General features: G+C 37.9%; 1 protein-coding gene across 1 annotated transcript in view; it reads right to left on the reverse strand.

Moving 5' to 3' along the window:
• Positions 1-18425, reverse strand: part of ADAMTS19 (ADAM metallopeptidase with thrombospondin type 1 motif 19) — a 208781-nt gene extending 190356 nt beyond the window's left edge. The window contains exons 1-2 of the mRNA XM_003782335.3: positions 18335-18425; positions 17062-17717 (exon numbers count right to left, since the gene is read on the reverse strand). Of these exons, the coding sequence (XP_003782383.3) occupies positions 17062-17717; positions 18335-18425 (747 nt within the window). The remainder of the gene's footprint in view (positions 1-17061; positions 17718-18334) is intronic.
• Between the last annotated feature and the right edge of the window lie 220 nt (positions 18426-18645).

Raw genomic sequence — 18645 nt, forward strand, 5'->3', positions numbered from 1 at the left:
TACTGTAAAATCCATGCAATATATTAATTTTCTTTAAAAATAATAAAAGCTGTCTACACGCTTTGATTTGAACTTTTTTTTGAGACAGGTCTCACTGCGTCACCCAGGCCAGATTGCAGTACGGAGTGCAGTAGTGCAAACATGGGTCATTGTAGCCTTGAACTCCTGGGCTCAAGCAATTCTCCTGCCTCTGCCTCGGAGTAGCTAGGAATCGGCTTTTTTTTTTTTTTCTTTAATAGAGATGGAGTCTTGTTATGTTGTTCTAGCTGGACTTAAACTTCTGGCCCCACCTTCTCAAAGCGTTGGGATTATAGGCATAAGCCACCACACCTGGCCTAATTTGAACTTTTAAAACAACTCAATGCAATCACAGACAGACTGTTAGTATAACAAAATTTGAAATGGGTTATAGGTAGTGAAAATGTTAATAACTCACTCTTTTTTTATAATTTAATATGTGTTATATTGTTTTCATAATAAATATACAGAAAGACCTTTAATTATAAAAGCAATACACAAGCACTTTCAAATGGTTTTCAAAAATTATTAGTAAATTTAACAATCTTTTAAACTATAATTCTCAATCCTAGACTCTTTCACGTATCTTTAAGACTAATCATTATTAGCGATTTGAACTGATTCCTTGTATTTTTATGTATTTATACATGCACATGTTGCAAGAAAATGCACAGTACTGTGACATTTTTAATGTACATAGGAACATCTCCCATGCATCGTTCATAACCTGCTTTTCATGGAAACTCAACAAAACAAAAGTATTAACAGAGAATAAACAAATTTGATGGTAACTCTGGAGAAGAGAAAGCCTGGTTAAAGAAACAACAAGATGCAACAAACCTTGGCCAGTGTTATCAAATGTGACCATGTTAAAGTGTAAAATTGCCGTAAAAAATTAAATAGGCAGTGCCTGTGGCTCAAAGGAGTAGGGCACTGGCCCATATCGTGGGTTCAAAAACTGCCAAAAAAAATTTTTTTTTCATAAATAAATTTGGCAAATGGAAAGAAAATATTTACTATATATAACAAAGGAATATATTAAAATACAAGTAATTCTGATGTAGAAGGTCAATGGAGTAGAAGACCTCCAAATTACTTGATGGGGAACTCAACAGAAGACTTCAGAAAGACTAATAGCTGAAGGTATGAAAACGGGACTGACTTGACCACTAACTAAGGCCATTACAATGGAAACAGTGACAGTGCCATTCACTGTCATCTATTTGGAAATGAAATTTCAAATTAGAGAATTAATTTGCTTCTCTAAAACAGTGCCAGTGACAGAATAATTGGTAGAAATACTCTGAGGGTCAATTTTGTCCTATCTTAAACCAAAAACGTGCATCTTCAATGGCTGAGCAGTTTCACCAAAAAGAAATATTGACACAAGTATATAAGAGAAAGACAAGTCCAAAATTGGCAGTCCAAATTGTTTCTCATAATTCAAAATAAAATCGAAGACAACCTAAGTGTCCTCTGTACATAGCAATTTAATGAAGCGGTTATAAAATATATGTTTCTAAAAGACACCTGAGAACAGTTTGGTGTTTACTCTGTACATTCTCTCTGGGATGAAATGGCCCAGCTGTGCCAGAAAATGTGGGCTTATTTGAAGAGTTAGGGACCATCATTCCATTACCTACCTAGTCGTCAACTTCCCTTAGCCAGTAGTTATTCCAAATTTCACAAACTAGAAATCATTGATTTTAATTTTTATTTAATAGATTTGATTTGATTGCTAGAAGTAATATAGGAAGGAGAGAATTTTATGCAGCTTTCATCATAACGTTACAAATTGATTCTTACCTTGACATGTACTCAGCACAGTCCCTAGCAGCCTACAAAGGTGCATTCTCTTCTCACTCCTCTTTCCTATCATCCTTCTGAAATTTTTGAAGGCTATATAGGAAATGAAGGGCGATAGGGAAACAAGCAGATCAAACCATCATCTCTGTGGGTGTGCGTTTTATAGTTCTTTGGATCACTTGACCATGCAAAGTCACTAGTATCACCTATCTGTAGTGAAAGGGGGGGGGTCCTTTTAGAAAGCAGTTCTTGGGTAGCATTTTAGCACTTAAATTTGAAAGGAATTTTGGAAGCAAAATGGTACTGAGAAAACTTCATCCAACTGCTCAGTCCACCAACAGACATTTTCTGGACTGCAGGAAGTAATTAGGCTCATCTGTTTTCACTTAGATCTGTTTAAACAAATGAATGTACAAATTGCACACAAGCACATTGTTAGTGATGGTAACCAACTTTAATATTCTATATCCATTTAGTTAATTTCAAAAATAGCTAATAGGTAGCATTTTGAAAGGTCTAGAAAATTATTAAATGCCTGGGCCAAAATATTTTCTACTTCTCATCTCCACTTTATTTAACAAATACATTGATAGCACTCCCAGTGAAGCCCAGAGTATCTTACTGGTTCCTAACAGTGAAGAAACCGAGGGGCTGGGAGGTTAAATTAATTGTCTTAGTAAGGTGACATAGGGATCACTTTGGGAGCCTGAATTCAAACCCACAGGCTCTGACTACTGAGCGCATGCTCTTAAAGTTGCCAAGAGCACGCTGAAAGTTAACTTGCTTGCTCTGGCCTTTCACATTAGAACATTCATGACTAAGTCTTTTTCCTTCTCAAACTTAGTAATGACATTCAAAAAAATATATTCAGTTTTAGCTACATGAAAGTAAAATGTGGTTTTCCTAATTGGAAGTGCTTTTCTTTGTTTTTAGGTTATAGCACATGAAAATGCTTTTTATCACAGGTCAGATATTTTTATATGGACAAATGCACACAATTAACTTAACCAGAGGAAACTTTAAGAGTAAAGGAAAAGGAAGTGGCACTAAGAGACCAAACTCCGTATATGCTCCACCGCATGGAACCCAGATGCCCTTCAGCAAGTTTGATAATATAACCCCATTGGTCTTTACTTTTTTCATTGTAATTGTGGGATACTTAGCCATGTTGATCATGGCTATCTGAGAAACAAACAGATTAATTTGAAGAAGTCCCCACCTACTACTAGGTGTAAAACAAAACTTACCTACTTTTTTTACTCTTATATCTATTCTGTGTCATTTCCCACCCCATATCCTGGATCAAAGAACTGAAATGATGCAAATGTGTTATATAAGTCTGATAAATAAAACAGAAGTGACAAACGAGCTTAATCTTATACACAAACATACACACAGAAGTGTGCACACACACTAATAAGGATTTGACCTTCAGTTCCAGGCCTGACCAGCTGGATGACTTATTCGATCTCCTAGAGCTTCAGCACCCTTACCTATAAAATCGAGTGATAGCATGTGCATGGATCTTAGTGGGTTTCTGTGAAAATTAGCTGTATCTTATGGCAATATGAGAACGGCATATAGTGATGTTCAATAAATGCTGTCTATTATATTCAGGCCTACATCTTTGTTTTTTAAAATCAGTACAAATAAACACAGCAGCATCTCCATTTGCTGATTTTCTTTCTTGCTCTGATGAAGAAAAATGTAGAGATTTGTCACTTGCCACCTGTCCTTGTAGGTAGGACTAGAGAAAGAATCTGGTATTTTTCTCATTCCTTATAAATATGTTTCTTGTCATTTACTATTTACCACTGCCATGACACAGAAATATATTTTTATTTTTTTCATATATGTAATTTATTTTTACTTGCACTTTCAAAACATTAATAGGTAAGATAAGAGTATGCAAAATTATTAAAAGGTAAAACATGTATGTCCAAACCAGATTGGTGTTAAGGAAGTAATGCTAAATTAGAAGTTATTATTTTATTTCCAAAATTATCATCACACTAGGTTGCCTTTATACAGCAACCTTCTATAAGTCTCTTAAAATTTAATTTTGTTAAAAAAAGAAAAAAACTAGGCTCACACGAAAGCATTTGTTGAAGGTTACTTGTTTTCTCACAAGTGTAAAGCCACACTATAGTCAAAAGAATTTATAAATACAGTTTAAAACCTATGTTATAATCATTACTGAAACCATCTGTATTTTAGAGGTGGTCCTACATACTTTTGTCTTTCATTTATATCTTATTTTTTGTAACTCTCTAAGACTCATTCATTGACATCCATCAGAATACCGGGAACAGAAGGGAACACGAGCTTTGAACACAGGACCGAATGTGCATCTTCTGGAGGTAATGGAAAGAAATGAGAGAAGGATTAAGTAGGCAGCTGATTATGCAGGTCCAATATAGAGTCTGATGTATTCCCTTACAAGCCTACAGTGAGTTATTAATAGGTTAAGAACATGAACACATAAAACCATGTGACCAAGGACTCAAAAATTGGACACCGGGCACTTGTGGAGGCTCCACAGCCAAAGGCAAGTGCAGCCAAGTTATTAGAACACTTACTAAAATACTACAACTGAGCTAACTATAGGCAAATGCTTTGGAGACTTTTTAAACCATATTAATATGTGGTGTTAGGCTATCCCCAAGGACACTTTAGTATGTTATTCCAAAGTATTTCAAATGGAAATGGGGTTTCCATATTCCTAAACTTAAAACATACTCTAAATACTCATCAGTGGGTTTACTTTTCCTTTTATCTTTCCACCCACTACCCCCCTTTATGATTCTACCTCCCTCATAGGAAGGTTGTGTCAATTCACACAAATTATGTAAACGCTTGAGGACTGACAAAAAGAAACTATAGAAACTGAAAACGCAAAATAAATGAATGTGGAAATTAAGTTAGTAATAAAAATCTATTTCCTTACATTACCATTTTACCAGCTAAGATTTGAACCTGACCTTTCAGTAATATTTATATGCCTTTTCTGTTTTCCCCTGACCACACCAAAGCAATTTTCATAACAGAATTCTTGAGAATCATTTTATCCCTTAAAGCTCAGGCTGAACATAAGACTTATGGGAATGAAAATTTGGTTTAATTGTGACCTATCATCAACTTAAAGAGGAGAAATTCAATCACAGTTACAAAAAGAAGATCTATGAAGCTTTTCTCTGTATATATCGTACATTATTAGTCAAAATCAACAAATTAGATACAACCCCTCAGACAGCATTCCCTTTTATTGACATAGCCAAGATTTTCCAGGACAACAGTTGCAACTAGACTTTCATGAATGTTCACTTCCTAAAATGACAGTGATTGGCTTTCGTATCAAATTTCATCAGTTCTAAGGTATCACTGGTGTTGTGACATAGCTCTCTATATAAAAGCTGGTAATGAGAAAAGTGTTTATTGGAATTAACTAAATACAGTATTTCTATCCTTTACTAGTTTGCTTTATATCATTAACAAATGCCTAACAGATTAACTATCTGTGGGCCTTTAATAATCTAATATGTTCTCAAGCATAATTCCTATTTCTAGAGATATCTCTCAAAACTCAAATTACCAGAGAAAGCACACTGCTTTGGTTTTTAATAAAAGGTACTGTACTGGAATCCTTGATTCCGTATAATTAAATACTGTAATAATTTGGATACAAGGTTATATTTAAAGAATAACTCTGAATGTTTGTGAATAAAATCCACTTCCAGAAAACGTTGATTTGAATTTCGTCAGTTTGTCTGTTTGTTTATTTACTTGATTAGAACCCTGGCCATAATGATTTTGGTCTTTATCAGCAGTAGAAACAATAGTAGAATCCCATACCTGGGTTAATGTCCTAATGCTGCAAAGACATTAATTGATTATACAACTTCTTATCTTAGTTGTATGCCTCAAATGAGTGGCTCGGATTTCTTGTTCTCATAAATCCTTCATGAAATTTAAATTTTGTCAATAGTTTAAAACTGCCCATGTTAAATATTATGTGGGCTATCAGTAGCTCATTTTATTCCTTATTAATCAATGGTGCATTCAAAAATATACACTAACAATTACTCTTGGGAATAGCTTTTGCATGGTTTAAGATGGAATCTCTTCCAAAATTGACTTTTGGATAGAGCACAAGCCCTATCAAAGTCTCACTAAGGTCTTGGCAAATACTGACAATGTTATCCTAAAATATATATAGAAATATTTTTTAAAAAGATCCAGAATAGCCAAAACAATTTTGATAAAAGAAAATATAAGTTAAAGGACTTAAATTTCCCCAATTCGAAAAATATTGTAAAGCTATATAAATCAATACACTGTGGTAAAAACATAAGGATCAACATACAGATCAAAACAAGAATATAAGCGTTTCAAAAATAAACTCTCACATTTATGATCAATTTACTTTTAACAAAAGTGCTATGGCCTTTCATGAGAAAAGTATGATCTTTTCAACAAATGGTGCTGACAGACGATTAGATATGTACGTGCAGAGAGGTGAATTTAGACTCTTACCTCGTACCCTATACAAAACTAATTAATCATAGACTTAAACACAAACACTGAAATTAGGGACATTATGGAATAAAACAAAGGAGAAAGTCCTTGAGACTTTAGATTGGATATGGAGTTCTTAGATACTGCATCAAATACATGTTTGATAAAAGGGGGAAAAAAGGATGAACTTAATTTTATCAAAAATTGTAAAAAGTCTTTAAAAGACCCCATTAAGAAAGTGAACTGAAAGAAAGCATTAGCAAATCACATGCCCGATGAAGGATTTACATGCAGAGCATATACAAACTGTTAAAATCGAATTAAAAAGTGGACAATAGAATGGAGTGTGATGGCTACATTAATGGCTATGAACTAGCAAATGAAAAAATGCTCAACATCATTAAACACTAAGGAACAGAAATTAAAATCACAGGGAAGTACCACTTCACATTCACAAAAATAATTATAAGTAAATGGAGACAACAACAGGCATTATGAGGATATAGAGAAACTGGAACCCTCAAATACTGCCACTAGGAATGTAAAATGGTATAGTAACGTCAAAAAAGGTTTGTCAGTTTCTGAAACTGACAATATTAAATATAAATTGAGCTAGTAATTACAATCCTAGGTATCTACCCAAGAGAAATGAAAACACATCTCTACATAAAGACTTATACACAAATGTCAATAGTAGCATATAATACCCCCAAAGTAGAAACAGTCCATGTGTCCAATAACCAATGAATGAATGGACAAAATGTGGTCTATCCAGATGATGGAATACTATTCAAGGAAAAGAAATTCCTAATACAGGCCACAACGTGGACAAACCTCTAAAACATATGCTAAATAAAAGAAAATAGACACAAAAGACCAAATTCTATACACTTGCATTTTTATGAAAGGCAAATCTACAGAGACAGAAAGTAGATTAATGGTTGCCTGGGGTTAGGAAAGTGACTGCAAATGGGTCTGAGGGACTCCCTGAGTTGAGGGAAATGTTCTTAAACTAAATTGTGCTGATGGTTGCATAATTCTGCATACGTACTAACACTGCTGAAGTGTACTCTTAATATGGGTAAATTTTAACAGTATGTAAATCATACTTCAAAAAAGATGTTAGAAAAAAGTATTCACCATATCTTTTATAATTTGCTAATTTTTTTTTTTTTTTTGCAGTTTTTGTCCAGAGCTGGGTTTGAACCTGCCACCTTCGGCCTATATGGGACCAGTGCCCTACTCCTTTGAGCCATAGGTGCCACCCTTGCTACATTTTAAATAATGATTTACACTAGAAAAATCAGCCTGATATATCCATGGATATATCTTATTAATGAGAAATAATTAAGTTGCACTTGGAAAAATTTGTATGTAGAAACTTTCATCTTAAGATATCCATTCAATACTTTTCAAAGCAATACTAAATAGAACCACCTATGTTGAACTGACAAAATTTTAATGGAAGCTAACATAGGGAAATTATCTATGTTAGTACACAGAATGTGGCACTACATAATTAAATTTGTAAAAACACAGTACCACAACAAATTACTCAAACTTCACACTGTGTTAATTATATTTATATACAAGTGATGTCACCATTTTAAAGTTCTGTTAGGGTCATAACCAGAGTCAACACAAAGATCCTAGAAATGTTAATTATATTAATACATAAGTTCTACTGTCAACAACTGAATTGCCTATCTGTAAATTTGGCAAACCAAAAGATTTGCCAGCAATATAATGATTTTAAAATAAATGTACTTATCACATTTCAGTAGCTACTCCATACATGTAAACCCAAATTATAATAGAGATAGACCAAATGCACTAACCTGATTGGCTGATTTAATTACTCATCTGTCCACTGCTGTTAGTGTGTTAATTTTTTTTTACTGTCAACTCTAAGGGATTTTATAGGGCACCTGATATCCAAATACTTGGAATGTGAATGAGTAGTTAAAACCCGCCATTATATTTCTACCATTTGAGATAATAATATCATTTAATTCTTATGCATCTCCTAGGTCATCTTAACCTAACCATGCAGCATTAGGATACAACTGTAACCACTTCTCACAAAGAATTTATATCTTCATCACCAATTTTCTAATATCACACAACATTGGGCCTCAACCTTTCTTTATCCACATCTGAACTTGACAGTATGGGAGGTCCCCTTCAATATGAAGGTAACTTTCTTCCTATATTTCTGTAAATTTTATTACAAGAACTATTATGAAACAGTTGGAGTAAGCGTCCTGCTATATTATCAATAAGATTGCATAAAATAAGTTAGCTCTATTTAATACTCCTAGATTCTAAAATGGGAAGATTTCACCTTTGATATTCATTTTCATCTAACAAGTAGGAAAACATTCATACTGGAATTAATGTTCCATTACATTATCTTCCAACTACTTCACATTTATACAGTGTTCATTAAAAATTTGAAAGCCATAAAATCCTTTCTGACTCAGTGACATCTGCATGGGTTCCTGGGAGGATGGTAAAAGGTAAGGTTTGGTGGATGCAAATTCAGCGTTTAAGGACTTTCAGTTTTGTCACTTTTAGTGCTACTAAATTGGCTGTCTCAAATTTTAGCTTTCATAAGAATTACCCTGGAGTCTATGAGTTCCTTAGATTTGAGGTTCAGTCTGGGATTTTGATTTTTAATGGAGAATATCCAATCACCTCTACCTCATCGAATCATTCCCCCTGCCCAGTGCCATGATTTTGATTTTGGTATCTACACACCACTCTTAAAGAAACAGAACTTCAAGGAGCATGATTATAGGGCTGATGGGGTAAGCGCTCTGCAGAAGTGGTCTTAGGTGAAGCCAGGTGGAGGCTCGAGGACTAAAAATAAATTGAGGGCAGAATATCCTTATGTCTATCCATTGCATGTGCTTATGAAGGAAAAAAGATATGTTTAGACCTCATTTTTTAAAATGGAAAGTAACAGGAAAGCTAAAGTACGTAATAATACTAAAATAGGCCTGGCCTCATTAGCTCCATCTCCTGATCATCTGAGTTAAGGTCTAAATAGTTAATAATTTATTAAAGATATATTCACATGAATTGTGAAATGAAATCAAATTTCTCTCATTGGAAAAGGCAAGTACTAAACTATCTCTAGTCCCCGAGGCCCTTCCCAATACTACCATGTAATAATTCTGTAAAAATATCTGGGTAGCATTGCATGGCTGAGCTCCCATTTTCTCACTTCTCTCAGTCTAGGCTTGGCAACAGAACATGGATGAGATGGGGACAGGATGATGTGCTTACTTTAGTTGCACCCTAAATGCACTCTGCATCGAATTACAGCTCTCACTTGGCTCAGGGAATCTTAAAACTTCCTTTCGGGAAACCCTCAAATCATAATTCAGCAGGGACTACTGGTTCTCCCTTTGTCCCATAAAATGTCAGGATTACTTCCCTAATATAATATACATTCCATCTATCAAGATTCTGAAATTCCCCTGATTATTCTTTATTTTGCAAATACAAAGACCTAAAACCATCTGGTGTAAAAATGTAATTGCAATTAAACAGAAACACTCAATTGTGCATGAACTCAATAAAAAACATACGCTATTCTAGTGCTGCATAAAAAATATTTTCAGACTCCTATAAAGAATTATTATTTGAAAAAGTATGATATGGGTGGCACCTGTGGCTCAAAGGAGCAGGGCACCGGCCCCAAATGCCGGAGGTGGCAGGTTCAAATCCAGCCCTGGCCAAAAAAACAAAAAGAAAAAGTATGATATATTCATAATTCAGTTAGTAAAACTCAGATAAATAAATACAAAATTACTCAATAAAATTTCTGCTCACACAATTGGTTCATGCCTGAATTTTCTCAGAAAACTAAGATATAGATTAATATGTGATTAAATAGTTCATTAACTTTTAATGTGCAAAGTCGCGTATTCTATCAGCATGATGGCTCTGTTTACCAGAATTCATTATGTGGCTTCCTTAAATAAGACCGGAGTATCTGTGGCTCCACTTTAAATACAGAAACATCTTCCACATGTTACTGTATTATCCATGCCATTCTAAATATTGAACGGGAGAACCACAGAATGGCTTTAAGAGATGTTCACTTAAGGATCAGTAATTTCATTAGTAGAGAGACCCCAAGTACTTAATAAATCAAAGAACTGTGATAAATGCTGGGAGAACAGTAAGTTGAGACAAACAGTTTCTTCAAGGTATCATAAATACCCCAAAGCAAGAAACGATTTCTTGTTTCTTGTTGTTCTCCAGGACTTCATCAGAACATATAGATGTGAGTAGTCCACAGTGATGATTACTTAGAGCTTTCTGAATGCTTCAGGGAAAGGCATTTACAAAAAAAAAATCTTTTATATGTATATTGCTATCTCTCTAATACTAATCCCTACAAGAAGAATTGCTGAAAAAAGGGAAAATCCATATAACATTTTAATAGCTACCATACAAAAGCCTCTCCCAATTTACTCTCCTACAATGTATAAACTTAAGTGTTCCCCAACAGACAACATCCATTGGATATTCTCAGTCTGCCTCATCTGTGCCAATCTTACGAACTAAAAATGATAATTGAGAAAATTTGCTTTTCCTAGCTTATGAATAGTTTTGAAAAAATTGCAAAGGCTTATTTGTTTTATTGTCTTTCTTGGCATGAATACTAAAAAGCTAACTTTATCACTGGATGATAAGATATAGACATACTTTTTAAATTTTCTTTACTCATAATACAAAATGTATTATTTTATAATTAACATTTGTCCTTTAAGAATACTAATATATAAACAGGTCTAGAATTAGAAATGTAAAAAGCCCCAAATCTAATAGAAAAATGAGTAAAAGATATGAATAGACAATCCATAGGAAATGAGAATAAAAGTGTAAAAGACGTCAACCTCACCAGCAACAATAAAAAAATGCAAATTAAAACTCCATTGAGACATTTTTTAGTTACTCCATTTCACAAAAATCAAAACTTTTTTTTTTTTTTCAAGACAGAATCTCACTTTATTGCCCTTGTTGAAGTGCCCCGTGACTTCAGAGCTAACAGCAACCTCAACCTCTTGGGCTCAAGTGATCCTCTTTCCTCAGCCTCCCAACTAGCTGGGACTACAGGTCTCCACCACAACACCAGGCTATTTTTAGAGATGGGGTCTCACTCTTGCTCAGGCTGGTCTTGAACCTGTGAGCTCAGGCGGTCCACCCACTTTGGCTTCCCATAGCGAAAAATCAAAACTTTTAATAATACTCATACTAGTAATAGGACAAGGGAAAGACAGATTCTTATGCTATCTTGGCCCGAGAATATAAATTGTACAATAACCATGGGATCCAATAAGGCAATATCTCCCCAGATTACCACCATTCATCCCCTTTGACACAGATATACATTGCACAGGAAAAACAATCTACGGAGTTCTATTTTAAGCACTGTTCATAGTAAGAAAATACTGGATTCAATCTAATGTCCATTAACACCAAACTGATTAAACAGATTATGGAACATAGTTGCAATCAGATAAAATAGAACTACTAGAAAAGAAAGTGTTCTTCACGTACTCATATGTGATAATCTCACATGTGTGTGTGTGTGTGTGAACAATGAGTTTAAAAAAAGATATAAACTTGTATACATGTATTTGTTTAGGCATCAGCTACCTCCGGATCAGACAACACTACACCAGAAACAGGTAAACCTGGTACCTCCAGGCAAGAACACTGAGTAATAAATGAGGAGTGGGTGTGAGAGGAAGACCTTTTGCAGACCTTTTTGGAGACTGTTTATAGTAAAGTTTGAGTGTTTATCATTTTGACAATGATTTTATTTTGGCCTCAGATTTGAATGGAATTTTAGCTGAGTATGTAATACAGGTTTCAAAGTGATTCTTCTTTCCAGGAACTCTGAAGCTACCTGATCCTCTGGCATCCAGTATTATTGAATTAATCCTCTAAGGTCAATCTGAATCTCATTCTGTTGTAGATAACCCCTTCTTTATTACATTTGTAGGCTTTCTCTTTCTCTTTAAATTTCTGATGCATTGCCATGATGTATCTAAATCTGAGTTTCTCTTTACTTATGCCATCTTGAGTTTGACGTTTGGTTCTTCAATCTGAAGGGTTGTATATTATCATTGGCAATTCAATTCTGATACCAAAAAAGGGAGTCTTTTAACCTCTACCTAACCAACCTTGTTTACACAAACCAGTTCAACTTGAATCATTTACTTAATACCCTACAAGTCACCTGGAAAAAAATATCAATGAGGCATGCACCACGTGAAATGGACATTGCTAGTAGCATCTCCCTTATGTCAGAACTGGCCACAATTATTCATTCCCACTGATTAACCTGCATGTTTACCAACATTCAGCCATATTTGTTTGCTTACATGTAGGCAGAACGTTCTGTAATTATACAATTAGTCAAAAGCCAAATAATAAATCTAGAGAAATATGAGTGAAGAACATATCTTTGTTTCTATGAAAACTTTGAAAAAATAAGACAGGCAAATTGCTAAAAAAAAAAAAAAAAATTGCTCATTTTATTTCAAACGAGACAATCGTAAAACAGATGAAAAATTTTAAAATCTAGGATTCCATACATAAACTGTTTTGTGTTTGTCTTAAATTTTAATTCCAAATATAAAATTTGTTCTAAAAATTGGTTTTGGTGTATGTCGAGTGAGGCTCACCTGGAACACCATTTTTCTGATCCACACTCAAAGTACTAAGTATCTGGCCTTACAGCAACAGCTCAGCAGATGGTAGGATATTAATTGCATGCATTTTCAAAATTCTATCTTTTAATCAATTAAAAAAGGAATAACTCCTATTAGAGAAATTTTGGATCAAGACTTGTAATTCCTGGCTCACTACTGTACTTTCATATTTTGTATTCATTTGTCTTGCATTCTGGGATAATTTCCAGGTTTGATCTTCTAGTTCACCAATTTACCTACTCATCTATTGAGTTTTTTATTGTAATGATCATATATTTAAAATTCTATTGTATCTAATCATTTTTGTAGGTAGCAGATTGTACCTATTTGCTTTTTCCATGAATATATATCTGCTACTATTCTTATGAGCAATGTAGTTTTGTTGAAGTGTTCTATTTACTCTATTAATTTTGTTGCTTCATGCATTAATTAACTGGACTTTGAGACTCTTTTGTGTGGTGTGATGTTGCTGGGTGTCAGTTCATCTTTTTTGGCTTCTTGGCTCACCTATCTGTTGTAAGTTGCAATTATACCGTTTGGCATAATTGTATATAAGAAAAAGCAAATAGAAGTTGTTCAATATGTTTGAATGATTGAATGATTAGTATTAGTATATTTGTGTCTATTGGATCAAATATATGGCCTGCATAAGATTATTATTTAATATTAGACTAATTAGGGGAAACAGAAATAATAATAGCTCATCAAAGATCAATTGATAGATATACAATTACAGTTGGTGCATATAATAAATAGGAAAATGAGATCCAGAAAGGTTAGTCCAAAAGTTGTTGAGGAGCTCAGGCAACAGTAGGAAAAGCTGGTTCCTGAAAGAAGGGAAGGGAAGATACACTTAGTCATCTATGAGGTCAGACAATTAAGTTTGTGAACTCATCCTAGAAAAAGTGCTACATACTGGGGTGGCGCATGTGACTCAAGGAGTAGGGTGCTGGCCCCACATACTGGGGGTGGTGGGTTCAAGCCCGGCCCCAGCCAAAACTGCAAAAAAAAAAAAAAAAAAAAAAATGTGCTACGTACTTCATTGCTGAATAACACTATGGTGACCTTCGAGTGCTTTGAAGGGTGAACTAGACACTGGCATTAGAGCACAGCTTCCCAAGGGGAGCACCTCAAAGGTGGTCAAAGTGAGATTCAGCAATGAGCTAGGCACTGGCGTTGATGCACAGCTTCCCAAGGGGAGTCCTTTTGCGGGTGACCCTACTGATATTCAGTGATGAGGCATTTTCTAGGGCATGTCATGAACTTGATGTCAGACCGCATATTCTTCTCTATGCAACTGACAGTAGAAAGCTTTTACTGAGAAGAAAAAGAAATGGTGCAAACTAAAGGCAGATGATTTTATAAATAATTCGCCCTCTCTACATAAGGTTATCGTGATTCTTCATGTTAGATCTACAGGATCACAGATTTCTAGAGATGCAGAGGAATAAGAATGTGTTCATAGAACACACTTATAAGTCACTTATTCCAGACAGACCAAGCTCCCCATACTGTAGCAGGCAAGAGTTTTGAGGTCTGTCTTCTGCAGACATTGGGATCAGTTTCTCTATTGCATCTTCTGGTCTAGTCACAGGAATTTGTTTTCTTTCTTTTCTTTTATTTCTTTTTCTTTTGTTTTTACTTTTTTTTCTATTTTTTTCTTCTACTTTCATACTTCCATTAGGTGTCTTTCCTCTACCGACAACACTTGTCTGGCCTTTTCTACCCAAGCTTTAAAACTCACTTTGGGAAATCTTGCCCAATTCTCCTCGTGGATTTTACCTGGGGCATAACATGACAATCATGTTGATCTGTCACTGTCTCATGTTTACTTGAGACATTCTACTTATATATCATATCCTTCTCCTTAATCTGTGAGCCCCTAAAAGCTAACCAGTCTAGACCCTAAGAGGACTTGGAATATATTAAATAGCCATTAGAGTTTTAAATTCTGTCATCTAATTTTTAAATTAAGTTATCTATTTTTCTCATTTTATTTATGGTCATCAAAGACTATAGACAAGGGACCAATTAATCATCAGGGAATAAGCCATCTACAAAGTTCAGATAACAACTCTCTCTCTCCTAATCCCACCAACTCATGAGGGAAAAGGTCTGGCATGGTAGAGGCTGGAGTAACAAACCCACCCTTTTTGGCTATTTGCTTAACTTTTTTATTGAAAGTTTGACTGCTATACTGTATTACTGGCAACTTCAGTTTTCCTCAATAACAAAGACTTCCCAGTTCAGAACCTATACACATGTGGCCTATAGGAAAAGTGAGGAAAAGTCCAACATGGTAAACGAAGCATGGGGTGGGGGGATGTTAATCTCTTATTCAGTCAATGAAAAACCTACTTATAATTCTAACTTTGCTTCCTTAAGTATGGAGGGAAGGCATAGCTCATTTGGAAAATCTGACCAAAAGCCCACATTTCAACACAGTGAAATGCTTTATCCCCTATTGGTCCTACCACACCAGGAACTTTCTATATGCGATTATTTAACCCCCAGCCAAAAGCTAGTAGACAATGAAATTCCCACAAAATGTTTTCCCCAGTGAAATGTGTTCTGCAGAAAACATTTTTAAAAAACTTTTCACGTAATTCCCCATGCCAATTTTTCCCCTCATGCCTAAAAATGTCTATATTTAAGTATTTATCACTATGAGCCCTTTCCAGCAACTTACATCATTTGAATATGGGAGCAAAGAGGAGGCATAAGCAATCTCTAGTTATATTTTGTTTGGATTTTTAACTATTTTTTAAACAGTTCCTGGTTTGGGGTAGCTTTCATGGTAGGGATATTTTCCGCCGTGGGGCTTAGGTCCAAATGAGCAGGTAGCCTCCATACACAGTTCTTGTGGATTTCCTGATTGGCTCTCTATGAACAGAAAAATGAAAACACAAATCACAGGACATTTTCAACATTTTGTGAGTTTTGCCTTAAACCAGTAAGAAAAGCCAAGGTGGTGACTGCTGCACAACAAAGCAAACGTACTTAATGCCACTGACCTGTACATCTAAAAATGGCTAGAATGGTGAATTTGATGTTATGTGTATTGACCATACACACACACACACACACATACACAGAGTAAAGGACAACATATAAGAGGTAACCATAAAGTCCAAATCCTGGGTCATGACAATGGGAGAAAAGTCAAATGATGACCTACACTGATGGACCAAATGACTTTTACTTTCTAGTCACAAGGCTCTCCACCCTTTCTACCTTCCTCCCTGAGGTGGGGCGAGAAATAAAGAAACTGTCAAATAAAATGTAAATCTTAGAAAGAAAATGTCAAATGACCTTTGAATACTGACTGCATTCTACCGTCATCCCTTAGTCAACAGCTCACAGTATCTCAGCTCACAGCCCCTCCGAGACCTTTCTCGAGAGCAGTGAACAAGTTTCTGCTAAGGCTGTTAAGATGCTTCAATTCTAAACTGTCAGAGTGTAACTTCCTTGAGAAGTGTTCTGACAGCTTTGGAATAGGACATGCAAAAAACTGTAAGATAATAAATAAATAAATGAGGAACTTGGGTGGGGAGGGGGCAAACCAAAGTTCAGAGAGACTTAGCGGTGAGCAGATTGGCTGCGTTTCAATCTCCTAAAAGACACCAAGTGGTGGTCTTATTTCAGGAAACCCTAGAGTATAGGAAGAAGTTGGGCCATTAGGAAGTTACAAGGAGGCAGAGCTTCAAATAGTTTCCAAAGTCACTTATAACCATCTGGAAGGAAAAGGCCATTTATCCATGCACTTAGACTTCCGATTCACTGACTGCCCTGGAGATGTTCCACTGGAGGCGAACGGTGCAGACACCTGGGTGGTGCCGTCTCAATTCAGAAGGAGCCCGCTGCAGCGGGAGGCGGTGCATGCAAATGAGCCTGCTCCCCGGGCCCGGAGAGGAGCCGCTAGGGAAGATGGAGATGGGGGAAGATGAGAGCAGGAGGAGGAGAGCTGGGGAAGAAAGGCGCTTACCAGGCCACCGCCACAGGTGCTAAAAGAGGCCAGCGAGCCGGGGTGCCGCAGCACAGCTCCGGTGTAGAAGCAGCCTGCGTCTGGCGGCGCCGGAGGGCGCGGGGTGGACGCTGCCCCCGTGGGGCGGGGGCCAGGACTTGGCCGCTGTTCCACTGCGAAGCGGGGCGCCAGGAAGCGGCCGTCCCTCCGGAGCAGCAGGTATAAGTCCCGGGAGAAGGCCGGGATCCGCAGTAACACCTCGTCGCCATCCGGCTCCGCGGGCTGGGCCGGGGGCGGGGACGGGGGCGGCTGGGGGGGAGGCAGCGGCTGCCACGAGGCTGGGGCGCCCGGGGACAGGGCGGCAGCCCCGCTGGATCCCCGCGGCAGCTCCTGCGACTCGAGCTCCTCGTCCTCCTCACCTCCCGGCGGCGGCGGGGGCCAGAGCCGGGACCCAGACTGGCCTTCCACGGCTTCCTCCAGAGGCGCCTGGGCCACCGAGCGCACCTCGCGTGAGCTGCCGGCCGCCTGCACCCGGGGGCCTCCGCCGCCCTCTGCGCCGCGCACCCAGCCCGGGTCTGCGCTGCCCCCGCTGCCGCCGGCCGAGTCCAGCGGCTCCCGGCGCCAGAGTGCAGGAAACACGACTTCCCATTCCTCGAGGTCGGAGGCGAGCTGCAGCCCTGCTGGCGGGGCAGACAGAGAAGTGCGGAGCTTAAAGAGCAGCGGTTCCACTAGCACAAGCATTTCCAGACTCACAGTCCGTGAAGCTACAAGGCGCTCGCGTGCAAGCAATGGAGACCACCCGTCTAGCTCTGCAAGCCCCGAAGCCTTGTGATCAGATTACAGACTCCAGCATTTTCAAAGTAAAAGTATGATTATACTGGGAAGGAAAGGGAGAGTCAAAGTTGGGTGGCGGCAGTTAGTTGTTTTAAAGAAAACCGGTGCATAGTCTCTAACACATTCAAGCGAATTCTAAAGTATATGGCAGAGAAAAGCATTGCTATTAATTTGCGAACCTCCTAATTTTCCCCTAGGTGCCTAAACGTACCTTTGCAAATATTACTACTCTAATTAGAAGGAAACCCCGCATCGTTTCACAGATAAATTAAAATGAGCCGAGGAGAAATGTGCTTCGCTTAGGGGCTTGACCCCCTCATCCGAACCCCGCATGCCCATTTTTCTTGCTGGCCACTGATCCCCGCCCGACACGCACCGGTTGCACCAGCCCTGCCTACCCATGCTTTCGTCTCCTCTGGGGAAGTTGGAAAGGAAAGTGGAAAGTCACTGAAGAACTTACCTGAAACGATGCCATTCGACAGGAACCCCAGCTGGTAAAGGAGGCAACAGCAGCAGACGGGAGTCAGGCGCATCTCGCGGTTCTTCCCCATACTGCGCTCCCGCGGCGGCGGCTTCGGGCCCCGCGCGCCTCCTGCGCGATCCACTGCGGGGCAGCCGCTCCCCGGAGCGCTAGGAGGCCGGGCGGCGAATTTGCCCAGGCCCTTTGTCTGCCGGGGGCGGGGGGGGGGGGTGCCGAGGGGGAGGTAGGCTGGGTGACTCCGGGAGCACGGGCGGGGGTGGGGTGAGGGAGGAGCGGGGAAGGCAGCGCCA

The sequence above is a fragment of the Otolemur garnettii genome, unplaced genomic scaffold (assembly GCF_000181295.1).
Source record: "Otolemur garnettii isolate 467f Iridium unplaced genomic scaffold, OtoGar3 scaffold00003, whole genome shotgun sequence".
NCBI lineage: Eukaryota > Metazoa > Chordata > Mammalia > Primates > Galagidae > Otolemur > Otolemur garnettii.